The sequence below is a fragment of the Micromesistius poutassou genome (assembly GCF_964030765.1).
Source record: "Micromesistius poutassou genome assembly, chromosome: 18".
In the NCBI taxonomy this organism is placed as follows: domain Eukaryota; kingdom Metazoa; phylum Chordata; class Actinopteri; order Gadiformes; family Gadidae; genus Micromesistius; species Micromesistius poutassou.
The window spans coordinates 14,717,224-14,732,022 of NC_140288.1; the positions used below are offsets into that span (position 1 = coordinate 14,717,224).

The 14,799-nt window shown below is 44.0% G+C and overlaps 1 protein-coding gene across 1 annotated transcript; it reads right to left on the reverse strand.

The window, feature by feature from the left end:
* Positions 1 to 1,531: 1,531 nt before the first annotated feature.
* On the reverse strand, positions 1,532 to 13,599 carry LOC311363427 (kinesin-like protein KIF2A). Its single transcript, XM_084483374.1, has 21 exons — positions 13,461 to 13,599; positions 12,435 to 12,529; positions 11,497 to 11,619; positions 11,065 to 11,119; positions 10,426 to 10,545; positions 9,294 to 9,394; positions 9,101 to 9,196; positions 8,885 to 8,939; positions 8,375 to 8,537; positions 8,122 to 8,212; positions 7,851 to 7,914; positions 7,654 to 7,745; positions 7,263 to 7,405; positions 6,499 to 6,703; positions 5,873 to 5,983; positions 5,718 to 5,785; positions 5,326 to 5,436; positions 4,722 to 4,866; positions 4,088 to 4,189; positions 3,521 to 3,656; positions 1,532 to 2,424 (listed from the first exon to the last, which is right to left on the reverse strand). Exons 1-21 carry the CDS (start codon positions 13,519 to 13,521, stop codon positions 2,333 to 2,335), a joined length of 2,229 nt encoding a protein of 742 aa, XP_084339500.1. The 5' UTR covers positions 13,522 to 13,599; the 3' UTR covers positions 1,532 to 2,332.
* Positions 13,600 to 14,799: the final 1,200 nt, after the last annotated feature.

Sequence of the window (14,799 nt, forward strand, 5' to 3'; positions counted from 1 at the left end):
CCAGACCCTGTGGTCGTTGGTTGTGTCAGTGTAGATACTGTAAAGTAAGATCTATATGTAGGAGTCATACAGTGGAGAGCTATTTATTTACCGAAACACACTTGAGTTATTATGGACATTTCAGGTGAAATATATTTGAAATATGTAGCATTTTTGTTTGTCCGTTCTTGTCGGGTCAGTTCCTTCCGTTGCTCTGCGTATAGGACCAAGAGTGAGTTTGTGGTTTTATGGTTTGTTTGTTTGTTTGTTTGTCAGTCAGTCTAATGTTATTGTTCAAGTCGGGGCAAGGTAAAACCAACATCACAGCAGGTACTCAGTCACAATGCACAATCTATAATCAATTCATCAACACAGCCACTCCAAAAAAACCACATATTTAATAAGAACCTCAACTTATGAAACAAGTTTGTACTCAAAGTCACTTTTGACCTCTGCTCTGTCTTTACAAAGGTCAACTGCTAAACATTTTATAGCATGATGGACTGAACTATTTTTCAAACTGAAATATTTTACAGAACCTTTGCTAATTAATGTAGGAAGGGTTCTCTTTCAGCAATTGGGTGCATGTTTAATTGAAGCCCCAGACAGATACTATTTCTTTAACCAGCCTGCATGCCATTTCGATTGGAGGCGTTACTTTACAAGAGCCCTTGTGTTTGATGTTGAATCAGTAAGATTGGCCACTTTTTGAGGAAATTATGCCATCTAGCGGTGAAAAGGACAATTTTCAAATATCCGCATATGTCCACCTTGGCCCTTTTATCCATTTTTCACGTGGATTGTTTACAAATTAAAAGGGCCGGACTAAAGGTATTAAAAACCTGATAACTCACGTCATTCATCAATCTCGTTAAACTGTGCAGTGAAGTATATCAATAACTATTGAAATTCCTGTCGAAGCATTATAAATGTTCTCATGGTTAATAGGAAATTATTATCTTACTGGTCCAACCTTGAACTATATAGAGTGTAGGCCTAATGTATTCCGTGTTGAAGGGAAAATTCTGCAAAACATAATACTTATTATATTTGAGATCATAACAATTATTGCCACTATAAAACATGCTGGAACTTAATGCTAAAATTCTGAGTTTTATAATCTTTAGTTTCAAAGAGTGCATTAGAATACACCTATGTTTAGTGCAGCTTACAAGCTTGTGACATTATTTGTAATTTCTACCACTTTTAGGCTTATATAAGTCTCAGTCTCAGTCTGAATCAAAATACAAATAATTATTCATGATTAAGTATTATCTGAATACTTACTTTCAAATACTAAAATGAGTTTTGTACATGGAACTGAAACGATAACCCATATCCACTAGGCTATTAGTCAACATGGACAAATTACATACATGGTTTTCAAGCTATATATGGTGGCAATAATCATTATGTTTTAGATATATGCAGTGTTCAAAGTATTTTGATTAAAAATGTTTCACGCTTCAGTCAGATACTTAAAAAGAAACAGTACTTCTCAGATCAGAAATTCACAGTATCATTTAATCCAAGTGGGTGAACCTTTATTAACCTTTGTTTTACACTTCTTAAAGCATTCAATACCGTTGGAAAGAGCACTGTGTGTGGGCCAACTTTACAATATAAGTAACAATGCTTCTTAAGAGGCGCTCTTAGTCAATGTGTTGCTTTCTTTCAGAATATGAGTAATCTGTTTTACTACTTATATTAGTTCCTTAAGTCTGTAAAATAATCTGATGTAATCAGATTACATTTTTTTCTTTTCTTAACCGTGGGCCACAGCTTGCTTCATCATTGACTGTACTGTGGAATAAAAACAAATAGACTTTACGGTTGCTGCTGCTGCTGCTCTCGTTATTTACCATTTTGCCATTGAATTTTCCTATGAATGGCTGTCTCATAGAGATGATGGTAAATAAGAAGAAATATTGATCACAAAAGTAATAAATGACAAGGTAGATCTTGAAACAGGTTTTAAAACACACTGATGCCTTTAGATCACGTTTAGTGTGGATTTAAATCCTGTAGGAATAACAAAGTGAGATGATGTGTGTGAAAAGCGCTCCGGCACACTGAGAAACCATTCAGCATTTAAGGGATTACAACCAAAACATAACAAATAACAATATGTTATAGTTATCCAGTTAAAAAATGAATTCGCTCTGAATTCTCAACATAAAGTGCTTGTAAAATACTTAATAAATACAATAAAAAAATCGTCAGGTTGCATTGACAATATAAGGAATGACATCGTAACGTAAAAAAATCGCAAATCAAGTACTGCAAAGAAAAATGGCTTTTCCGATAATTCGGTCGGCAGGGGAGGAGCATGCGTGTGTGTGTGTGTGTGTGTCTATAGAGCACGACACTTCTTGACCATGCTGGGGATCTTCTTGCTAGCGAGCTCCTCCTCCTGAAGCGCAGAGCGGAAGGACTTGACTTTGTCTGGGAAAGGAGAGAGAGGAGGAGGAGTCAGAATGAATCTCAGGACTTTTGTGTACACACAGAAAGTGGATGAGGGTCAAGAATTTGTTACGGGACATCCCATATAAAGTTTCAACGTTGCCCCCAGCTTTGACAGAACAGTGCTCAAGTAGTATGTAACGTTGGCTGTTTGTAGTTCTCAGTTAAAGCAGCAATGTGTAAACTAGCTCATAGTTGATAGCCAGTTGGCGTCACACAGCTGAACAGCCAGCTAGGGTAGACAGAATACTGTTGTAGAGTTTTTTGAATTGTGAAAGTCCCCCGCCTACTAACTGGGAGGGGCTCAATCTTACACATTGGGACTTTAAAGTACTTCATAACTCAGAATGCCAGTCCCTAGTTATTTCAACAATTATGAGTGTTTTAGTATCATTCATTTCCTCACTAGTTCAATTGTATCAGAGTGTTCTTAAAACATCTGAGCTTTAACAGAAGGGGCAGCAGGACAATGTAGTGAGCCGGAGTGTTCGACTCCCAGCCAAGTCTTCAGCCTAGCGGCCAAAACACTGCGCACAGGTCACAGATGACTGCCCGCAGCAGAGGGCGTGCGACATAACCAACTGAATCTGTTACACGGTCCACAGAAGCCGCGCATCTCTTCTCTCTACGCACAGCAATGCGGCCCTCAAACTGGTAAACACTCCATAGAACGGTGTGAAAAAACACGCACTGTAATTATCAGAAACAAGTCCACTAATTCAGTGCCAGTCGATAAAGCCTTCACTTCCAAACCCAAAACACTAACTGCAATATCACTTGGAGAAAACTTAATACGCACCCAGTAAAGCAGATCTTGCGTGCGGATGATGCGGATGATACAGGCAACCAAAAGCTACAAAGATGGAGTCTGTGTAGCAGGTTAAAAACCCTGCCTACGTGAAATGTCACCCTGCCCGTGTATCTCGGCCGTGACCTGTGGTCATCCCTGTCAGTAAGAAGCCGTATGGCCTACCTGCTCATTAACCACATGAATCTTAATTCAATGTGTGTGGCCGCTGATAAAAGCATCTGCTTAATGATTAAATTGTCAATGATGTCATGTCATGCCCTTCCTCACCTCTGAGCTCGCTGAGGATGTCGATCTTCTGGTCCAGGATCTGCTCCAGCTGGGTGACGTACGTGTCCACGTCGTAGTCCACTTCCTCCGTCATCTCGAGGAGCACCTTCTCGTCCTCCAGCCAGCGAATGGACTCCTGGGGGGCGGGGAGACGGAGAGGGCGAGCGTGAGCAAAGCAGCGCCTCACAGTGGACGCATTGTGAATTACAGCTGTGTTTCCGATTCAGAGTACTTCATTAATCCCGAGGGAAATTGTTAGTGTCAGAGCAATGACGAACTATACATTTGTCAGTGAGTCACTTTGGATAAAAGCATAATACATAATTTTAACAGCCTGTGATAAAAAATGTCCAAGTGAACAAAGCGACCAACCCAATGACCTTCATGAGACCTCTCTAACACATTTTGTCATCCCAACATGTTTCACCAAATATCCAAAGCTCATGAGTCAACAGTGCACCCACGACCGCATACGACCACCGGGCTGCCCCCAGCGGGCTCCCGACCCCCGGGCTGGGCAGCCCGGTTGGTGGGAGTGACACGACGGTTGGTGTGTGAGCAGCGCACCCCGAACACGGCCCTGTGGTCCTCCAGGACCTGCTCCTCCATCTCCACCAGCTGGGACACGGCTTCATGGAAGCTGAAGAGCTGCGGGGACACCTCCTCCTCCTGGGAGCCACACAAACACCAGGGGGCGCCTCAGTGAATAACTCAGTGAATGAGTGACACTACAGTACGCACACGTCAGTACACACATGGCTTTATTCTTTACGCATTCCTAGTTATTTAATTTGGCCGTGTATGTGTGTGCCTCCACGCATGTTTTTTTTCATGCTTTGTGTGCAAGTGAGGGTGCCTGGGTGTATGCGTGTGTCGGTCTGTGTGTGTATGTCCATGGGTGTGTACTTCCATAATATGTGTGTGTATTTCCGTGTGTGTGTGGGTTTGTGCGTCAGCCCATGTATGTGTACGTCCATATATGTGTGTGTATGTCCGTATGTATCTTTGTGAGTGTGTGTATATGTGTGTGTGTGTGCGTCCATATGTGTGTGTGTATGTCCGTATGTATCTTTGTGAGTGTGTGTATATGTGTGTGTGCGTCCATATGTGTGTGTGTATGTCCGTATGTGTCTTTGTGAGTGTGTGTATATGTGTGTGTATGTCTGTATGTGTGTGTGTGTGTGTGTGTGTGCTGCCTTACGTTCTGTTCACAGAGCAGCTTGAGGTCGTCCCTCTGGGGGGAGCTTCCCACTCCCCACTGGGCCTCCAGGACCTCCAGCTGGGCGTGGTGGTCCCCCAGAGGGCTGTCCATGAGGCCCTCGCCGTCCAGAGACAGCTCCTTGGTCCTGGACACACACGGCCCAGAGGCAGAGAGTCAGAACAACGCAACTAGAGAACGGAGCAGAGTACAACTTTCACAAACTGGTTGGTGGAGACGGGCCAAAACATGAATTTGATCTGTTTTCTTGTTACGTGTTATTTTAGTTGCAGTGGTAAATGGCATAGATCATTGTTGAAGACCGTGTCATATTAAGTATGTTTAAAACAACAAAAAAACGATGTTGGGTTTTCTTCCCTTTTATTGTATGGGTTTAGGTTTAAAGTTGTGGTTCAGCTACTACTGTTCTATACTGCAGTTCTATATCTAGTGCCTGCCATTGTTTCTTTAACGAATGTGGTCGAAAAGAACGTAAGAGAATGAAACAGAACATAGCTGATCAAGTTAGTTGTAGAGGACTATTGTGGCTGGGCGTTGTAAGACAAACTGGGTGGATAGGGTGCAGAGTGAGAGACGAAGAGGTCACCTGTTGGCCAAGTCTCCGTACTCGTAGGTGGGGGAGAGCTCTGAACGACCGCCCCCTCCTCCACTCTGGACGAAGGGAATGTCGGAGGGGCTGATCCCGAACTCCTTCACTCTGGAGATACCAGGAGACATTAGAGAAAACGTTAAAGGTGCATAAAGATACAAATCTGAATCTAGTTTCTAGTATGTTATTAATGGGTCTTACCTGTTAGCATCTCGTTGAATTTACATGTTATTAACATGTCCTATCTGTTAGCATATCTCAGTGTGTTTAAGGATGTTATTAACATGTCCTATCTGTTAGCATATCTCAGTGTCTTTAAGGATGTTATTAACATGTCCTAACTGTTAGCATATCTCAGTGTGTTTAAGGATGTTATTAACATGTCTTACCTGTTAGCATATCTCAGTGTGTTTAGTGTGTTTTCACAGGATGCCATCCCAGGAGAAATCGTTGCAATCTAGAAAGTAGAAATCCCATAATAACTGACCTCCATCTGCAGTACTCATGGGAATATAAGTAAGTTAGTACTACTGTTATAACCTACCATGCACGTTCTAGAGTTTTCTCCGATGAAGGAATCCCTGAGGACCTGCGTTAGCTTGCTAGCTCTAAACGGAGTGTGTGGTTTGTTTCGTCCCAGGGCGCGGATGCACTCCTGTGTTCAAACACATGAGAAAAAATAATAATAATAATCAATTGTGATAGAAGAAAACCAAACATTACTATGTTGACGATCATATAAGACACACATTACCAAGTATGAAACCAGACAAAAACACTCAAGCCGTTTCTCAACACCAAGTACGCGGACTACGTTCTCGTGGACTTGGAAGTACGTACTCGGCAAGTCCGGACTTTCAAGTACAGACTTCCGAGAACGCGAGTACGCACTCTGCAACTGGAACAGCAGCGGACTCGATGATGCATCCTGGGATATTTAACGGTCCCAAGTCCACACGAGTCACCTCCGATGCGTCCTCGGTAGAACGGCCTCATCGAGAACGCATCGAGAACACACACGGGTTTTACGACAGTCCTCGCGTACTTGGAATTGGAACAGTGCTTGGGGCTACCACTGATGACGTTTACCGAGAACGCAAAGTACACGAGAACACACGAGAACGCGAATTGAGAGACGGCTTAATGTTTTGGGCGCGACCCTTTAGATACCTTGAGCGCCAGCAGGCTCTTGTTGATCTCGGCGCCCTCCAGGCGGGTCTGACGGTCGGCGCTGGACGTGTCGGCGCCGCGCTCGTTCCCCGCCAGGTCGATGAGGGAGAACTTGCCGTGCATCTTGCCCCGTCGCCGCAGGATGATCTGGAACACGGCGTGGCTGCGGGACGAGTGGGCGTTGGCCGACGTCTGTCCCGAGGTCCTGGGGGAGAGAGACAGGCACATTTTAAGACGGCTATAAATGTTATTGCCATATTCTTCAATATCTTGTCAATGTTTTATGCGTGCACACATAGCGCAGCGTCAGTGCAGATATTCAGTTCTCAAGTTTCACAGCGAGGCCCGCTTCTTACTGATCAGCTCAAAGAGGAACAACGCTGGCTGTCAATCTTCTTTTTGAGATCTGATGTATTTTCTGATTCAAGGCTAGCATAGCATTTGCAGCATATAGCTTGCTAGCTAGTACTACGTAGTACTAGTACTACTAGTACTAAGTACTAGTAGTACTTTGGTAGGGAAAAAGGTGTGGAACCCGAGAATGGAATATCTCTGCACTGCTGCTACACCAGTCAATGAAACTCACTCACAGTAGACTATGAGTCAATGTGATTACGTTAAGATATGTTTTGTAGCAAAATTCTAACAAGAAAATGTTACCTACTGCAGCTTTAAAACACTAAAGTAGTCAAAAGTAGAACAGTAGTATGTACCACCAGGTGTGTGTGTACACACACCTGGTGGTTCCCCCTTCAGCCATTTACCTGCAGCTGTTCCCAACCTCTATGAGTCTGAGGACGTCCTCTGTGCACTTGACCTCCTTCTCCTGCAGCCCCACCACCTGCACCTGCTGCTTGCCGTCCTCCAGCACCCGCAGCTTGGCCTTACGGTTCAGCAGGTCAAACACCTGCAACACACACACACACACACACACACACACTGTTAGAACTATCGTTTACATTAAAGTTAGAACCATTACTTACAACTAGCAGTTAGAACCTTCATTTAGAACCTTGCAAAGTAAAAAGCTAAAAAAAAAATACCATTACAGAATGTAATCTTGTTACATGATGATGAACACAAAAACCTTTCATAATTCATAATACAAAAACATCTTTCATAACATCAATAGAAGGGGCAATTTCCAGCACTTGCCTTTCCGCTGTAAATCTCGAAAAATGTGGCAAAGACCTGAAGGTCGAGTTTCTTGTAGTTTGGTTTCCCTAACATAACAAACACTTCTCGGGCTGAAAAAAGAAAAGAAGAGGTTTAGGATTAACGCATCCAAACATGGCTGACAGCCACTGCGACGTGCTGTGAACAAATTAAGTAGAAGTAGGTAGAATACAGACCGGCAAGGGCATAGATCCCTTTAGAGCAGTCCTGGTTCTTTCCAGAGAAGTCCCCACCCATAGTCTGAAATGAGGACATATACATACAACTTGATAATGAGGCAGAATGCAGAACGTCTGCAGAAGTGTCTCTCGGAAGAAATGCAACCCTAAAAACCCCTCCCGAAATATATTAAATGTTAAATTCATATTAATCTTAAACATAAATCTATAAGCATTCCTACTTTACCTGTTACACATACACATCTGTAACAAAATATATCACACTCACGTGTGTTTTTCCACTTCCAGTTTGTCCGTACGCAAAACAGGTGGCCATCCCCCTTTCAAATATTGTCTCAACCAGAGGACGGGCAGTGAACCTGAGGAACCAATTTTACACTTAGATTCAGCCATTTTGAATTCAGATTCAGATTAATTAGAATTCAGAGTCAGGTCTGTTGTAGCTCTAGGTCTGCTGCTAGGATCGATCCACTGCTCTTAGGGGCACAGGAAGACAGGGGGTCCTGCCCCCCGTACTACACCTGTAGACCATCTCGTTGGTGGTGCTGTCGTCGAAGGCGTAGTCGAAGCGGAAGGTCTGGTTCTCCAGGTAGCGGGTCAGGTCCACCTTCTGCTTGGGCTCGTGGACCATCACCACGTCCTTGCTGGGGATGGTGATCACGTCCAGGTCCTTGGTGGTCAGCTCTGAACAAGGAGAGGGAATGGAGACAACGTTTTTATATCACCAGGTTTGACGACGACTGGTCAGCCCAACCCAACCTACATATAGCAGCATCTCTCCATTAGTGACATCCCAAGTGGGAGTGTGATGTCACCCAGACGTATGATGAATAGGCCGACCGCCCAGCGGACCGTACCAACTGGTAGGCTGATCTATTCATCATGCAGATAGGGGGATACTCCCACTTGGGACGTCACTAAAGGGTAGGTAGCTGGCGATAAACAATGACCCCTTAAATAATTAGTATTATAACAAGGGTGTTTATAGTTAATATGATGTTGCTTCAAAAGTATAATAAAGTGTTACTAACCTTTTTTATTGAGTGGCCGTGCTCGTACACAGACACAGATCCTGTGCTCCTCTATCTGAAACATCAACACACACAGTTGTAGCGCAGACAGTGGTATGCTCTCTTTACCAGCCAAGGAATCATTCTAAAGCTCTCAAAAGCTTCAATTCGATTGCTAGGCAGACTGGGTTATTTTGGTGAATTCCTTCCCCATCCTGCCTGCTGTGTTGAACATACCAGATCAGTGGTGTTCAGCGGCCTGTAGTCCAGACTGGCCCGGAAGTCCCTGATCATACACATGATCTCATAGTTGGGTAGAGTGGCATCCACCTCCTGCAATGACAGACCACAATACAAAGAAATGCAACCAATCAGAGCAGTGTTCTCCGAGGACATGGGCACGGTTAAAGCAGTTAGATCCGAGTCTGACTTGTGCTTTCTTCTCTCTGAGTTCCTGCTGCTGGAGTCTCCTTTTCTCCCTCTTCTCCTGCAGCTTCTCCACCTCCTTCACACAGTTAGACTTCCTCCGCGCTAGAGAGAGAGAGAGAGAGAGAGAGAGAGAGAGAGAGAGAGAGAGAGAGAGAGAGAGAGAGAGAGAGAGAGAGAGAGAGAGAGAGAGAGAGAGAGAGAGAGAGAGAGAGAGAGAGAGAGAGAGAGAGAGAGAGAGAGAGAGAAAAGGAGAGGGAGTGAGGGTGAGGGAGAGATAGGGGCAGGAAGGGGGGAGAGAGAGGAGAGAGAAAGAGATATAGAGTGTGAAAGAGAGAAGAGTGGGAGATAGGGAGAGAGAGGGAAAGATAAAAGAGTATAACAGACAGAGGAAGAGCGAAAAAGGATCATCACAATCTAACAACTTGATATAAGTCTCGTGTTTGCAAATTCAAGCTTAATGTTTAATTTCATAAAAGTAACACACTTTTTACGAAATTAAACATTCACAGTTCTTTATATTCAACGCTTAATCTGAATGCTTTCCTGAAGGGCGATAACTCACGCAGTAATAAAAGCTGAGCCTGTGGCCGACTCAAAGGGCCTTTCAGCCTCGCCAGCACAATATGGCCTGGGAGGCATGAGGTCACTGGTGACTGGTAAACAGCCACACATCCAGCCCTGCGGCCCTCGTCGCCATCTTGGCTCTGCACAGTGTCTAAGTATGTTACTGTGTGTGGTTTTATAACGGTGACTACTGTATGTAGTGTGTAGTTCTGTGTGGAGTTCTATAACAGTGTCTGTCTATGTACGTTAAGGGGTGTAGTTCTATAAAAGAGTCAGTCTATATATGTTGCAATGTGTAGTTTCACATGTAGTTGTGTAAGTGTCCATGTATGTTACTGTGTGTGGCTGTGACTGTGTCTACATGTTACTGTGTGTCATTCTAAGGTTACTGTGTGCAGCTGTCTGTGCTGTGCTGCTGTTCCGTGGTTCTGCATGTTAGCACTGTGTACTTCCTCTGTGAGTATGAGGTGTCTCTGTGGCTGTGTGTCTCTGTGTGTGTTGCTCTGTGTGTGTGTCTCTGTGTGTGTTGCTCTGTGTGTGTTGCTCTGTGTGTGTCGCTCTGTGTTTACCCATCTGCTGCTGCAGCAGGGTCTGTGCCTGTGTGGGCTGGGGCTGGATGGCAGGCGGGGGGGGCTCACTGGCCGGGATCTGGTGGCTGGGCCGGGCCCGGGTGGTGCCAACTGATGCAGCTGGAGGTGGGGGACATGTCAGGTTAAAACACACACACACACACACACACACACACTGCACTTTAAATGAAATGTATGGCATTATTAGCTGCTTCTAACAGACAAATAACATATTATGCTATTTGCATAATATCATCGAAGTGCCCTACAGTACCATGGCAGGGTTAACCCTTCTTAGCACGACCATTATCCATATGCAGTATGTACACGTATGTTATTAAAACACATTTGTTTTACTATTAGATAAGAAAGCACTTTATTAATCTCAGGAGGTTGTGTATCCGGGGTTATTCAAGGTTGGGATGAACATGCATCATTTTAAAGTAGGAAAGGCGGTGGTCAAACACGGAAATGTACAGTATATCATTAACACAACTACAGTGTTTTATTGATCATTCTGAACTCGTTTCCCTTCTATCGCTCACTTTGTTCTGTAAACAAAAGACAGTAAAAAGAGTAAAGAGTCTTAATGTGGGCCGGCAGATCTCTGGAGGAGGGTCTGTGGGTCAGCGGCCGTACCTCGGTTCTCTCGCATTGGGTTCTCAGTCTTGGGTGGAACGATTGTCCGTCGACTCTGGAAGAACGTGAAAACAAGGAGATTTGTCATAATCGCCATTACCAAGAAGAACAACACTCATCACACTGACATGAAGGCTGGTTGACATGGACCTGAGTTGAGAGGTACGTTGATCCTCCTTTAATGATACTCCTGATAATGACGCCTTTCATTAACCCGTAATACCGGTTGACCATCATAGGTGTGTGATCATTCAACCAATCAATTACGCTTTCAAAGTATTTCTAGTTCATGTTGAGTAATCATCACATGTATAAATGTATTCCTGCGTCCATCCATTAACAATATGTAGCAGAAATACGGCAGATCATGGGGGTGACGGTGTCAGGTGATGACTGTGTGTTGGTGGTGGTGCATAGGGAGGTGGAGGACACCTTGGGCAGCTTGGTGGCTTTGGCAGCAGTTGAGGTGGAGGAAGGAGGAGTCTCTGGACTCAGTGGCACCTCCTCCTCAGGTGCAAAATGTGGATTAAGAGCGAAAACGCTCTCCAGGTCAATCTGAGGGCACAAGGAGCAATGTTACCCCAACCAGGTACCCCACCCAAGTAATCACATGTCCTTGGTTGAAAAACCATAAGTAGAGTAGAGAGTATGTCTTTGATTGTCCAAGAGGGGTGACTTGGTTCCACAGACATGAGATATGTGTCTACGTATTCTGAAATGACATTTAAATACATGTAAATATATGTATCAAGCTTACCTGTAGGCACACTTGAGCAAGATCCTCCTTACATACCCTTCATGCACCTAACTCCTAAATGACCTGTATCTGAACTCACTGAAAATCGTTCTTCTCAATTGCTAAATAAATGTGCACAATCAACGTCCTTTTACCTGACACTGGTCAAATAGAAATGGCTGAAGGTGGAATTTGTAATGGTACTTTATTGGGTAATATTATTTATTGGTGTATTGTTATGATCCTGAGTTATTGTGTGGCTGTCCTGTATTACTAATGAATGAGCTACAGCATGAGAGCTTGGTATTCATATTCTGCTCAAACACCCAGGCTATTACAGGTAGCTAGCTACAGGCTCCACCAATCAGATGACAGCTAGCCAGGAGCAGCTATTCATGAGTATGTATGTATGGTCAGTTCACTGAAAGGCTATTACAATATGTCTATACTTCTGTATACCTTCATATGCCTGGAACTACACTATGTCTGGATTTGAATTATCATTATGAACTGGGAACTTAAATCCCAAGGTAAAACGGTGTCTGATAGATTGAAATCCAGTCCCAATTGACAACGTGTGTACAAAAGGCACAACCCTTATTTCATTATTTAGCTCCCTCTTCTTCAGTCCCACCTCTTTCCCTTTGGTGTCTCCATTCTCCAACCACTCCACTGTCACGCTCTCGTTCTCCTCGTTGAGGGCCGTGACCATCGCATGGTGTATTCTGCCTGTGGTGGAGGAGAGAGGCAGACAGCAGGCACCAGATGATGGAGCTACAAGGCGTGTTCGCTGCTGCATGATCGAAGCGGACCCAGACACTCGTAGTATGCTAATGATCTACCCTTAGATCGTGTGCGCATCGAATCACAACCCGTTCCCTTCCGTGGCAAAACGTTAATTCGTCGTTTTACTTCTAATCCAGCTGTTGGTTCAGTCTATCGTACCACGCAGACACACAGGCAGAAGTGTATGGTCATAGCGTGACGCCGAAATGCCGAATGGCCTATTTCTGGGTGGAAATTAATGGTTCTACTGTACTGTGCAGCTGGCACAGCCTGTGTCATGAAATAGCCCCAGTAACCTAAATATAGCAGCGTCTTTCATTTGCGGTTTGAGGATTGAAGTAATTGCACTCAAGTGACAGGACACGCATGCATGGCTACTGATCCAATAGGCCACTTTGAACGAAAAATCATCGAAAAGGCTGAATGGCTGAATGCCATCTATGTACTATTTTCCTCAGGGGTTGAAAGTTAAACATAACGCCGGTCACGTTGGCGTAGAGACCAAGATCATATCCTCTAGGTATGGCGTGGGGTGGAGGGGGGGGGGGTAATAAAATAGAGCCAACCTATTTGGCCAGACTACCGCACAGGTGGTGAATGCAATTGTAAGTAACGTCTCGGCGGTTGACAGTCCATGGTCAACCAGAGTCCCCGTACTGGTAGTCATTGTAAAGACACGAGGTTTATCCTAAGGAATCGTCTCGTTCCGAAACCCAAGTGATCCTCCCCAAATCGACGGTGGCGTTGGCCAAGGCGCAGGCAGCAACAAAGATGATGGTGGAGCTTGTGCCTGGAGACATCCACGATTTTCTCTGATAATATGGGTGAGCTCCGCGATTCTCATTGGGCCTAGTTGAAAGCGTTGTGTACCTACCATCGCTTCTTTTGATGTCCACATAAATGCCGAATATTATCTTCCCGAAAATAGCGGCCATGCCGATGTGATTTATTCCAGTATTGAGCCACTGGGCGTGTTCCTGTTCGAGCCCCGGTTTCCTTCAAGTTGCGCTGCAGAAACTGGTAGGTCAGTGTGAGCGGGAGCGAGGGGTGGAAGAGCGCATGCGCCAGAGACTCGCCCAAAGAGTTTTTTCTTAAAACTGCAAAGGTTATTCAGACATTATTGATGACCGCATATGCATACGTCCATGAGAATAACGGTTTCATGTTTGTTCACATTATGTACAAGAAAGTCAACAAGAATGTAGGCCATTGGCTATGGACATATACATAAAAGGCCTTCACAAGTTCTTGTTTTTCCAAAGCAGAATGAATAATCATATAAGTTATTGTAACTAATGAACATATCTGTATTGTAAATGACTTACTTAGAGATAATAAGTTGTTAGATAATAATAAGAATAAGAATTGCTTTTCAATTGGTTGAATATCACAGACAACTATAGGCCAAAGCTTTTTTATTTTTTTCTCTTGTTTATTTTACTTACAAATAAATCGTAGGTTTTATAATAATTCTTATTAATTTAGGAATGACACACAAACACTATACAATATGAGCGATATATTTGTTGTAGTTACCATCGAATGACAGACGATGGCACTAGAGGACCATAATAAACCGAGTCCAGAACTCCATTACTATCTACTATCATGAATGAAGTCAATACTTCATAAGGTAATGATTAGTCAGCTTGGTGCCTTTCATTGGATTGTACTGTAGCACATCAACTTTCTTCCTCATATACTGTGTGTGTGTGTGTGTGTGTGTGTGTGTGTGTGTGTGTGTGTGTGTGTGTGTGTGTGTGTGTGTGTGTGTGTGTGGGCCACATCTGGAATAGCTAAACCACCAACCCCGGAAGCGAGATGATTCTATGTTATAGGCTAAGTAGACATAGATGGCAGTTAAATTCAGAAGGCTGATTTTGCTGATTGGATTCTGCCCAAGAGGCAGTGGAGCAGAGAAAGGGTGGCAGGCAAATGCGAGGCCCTTAGTCCTGTTCAATGGACCTCAAACATTGCCCTTGGGAGTCAGTTAGTAATCTATAGCCTTCCCATTCTTTGTGTGTGTGTGTGTGTGTGTGTGTGTGTGTGTGTGTGTGTGTGTGTGTGTGTGTGTGTGTGTGTGTGTGTGTGTGTGTGTGTGTGTGTGTGTGTGCGCGTGTGTGTGCTGGTCCTAGTGAGACACAATCTATATGCTTTGTTACGTATTATACAAAGCAAACAGTCAATAAACAGTAGGTTTATTCAGAACACAA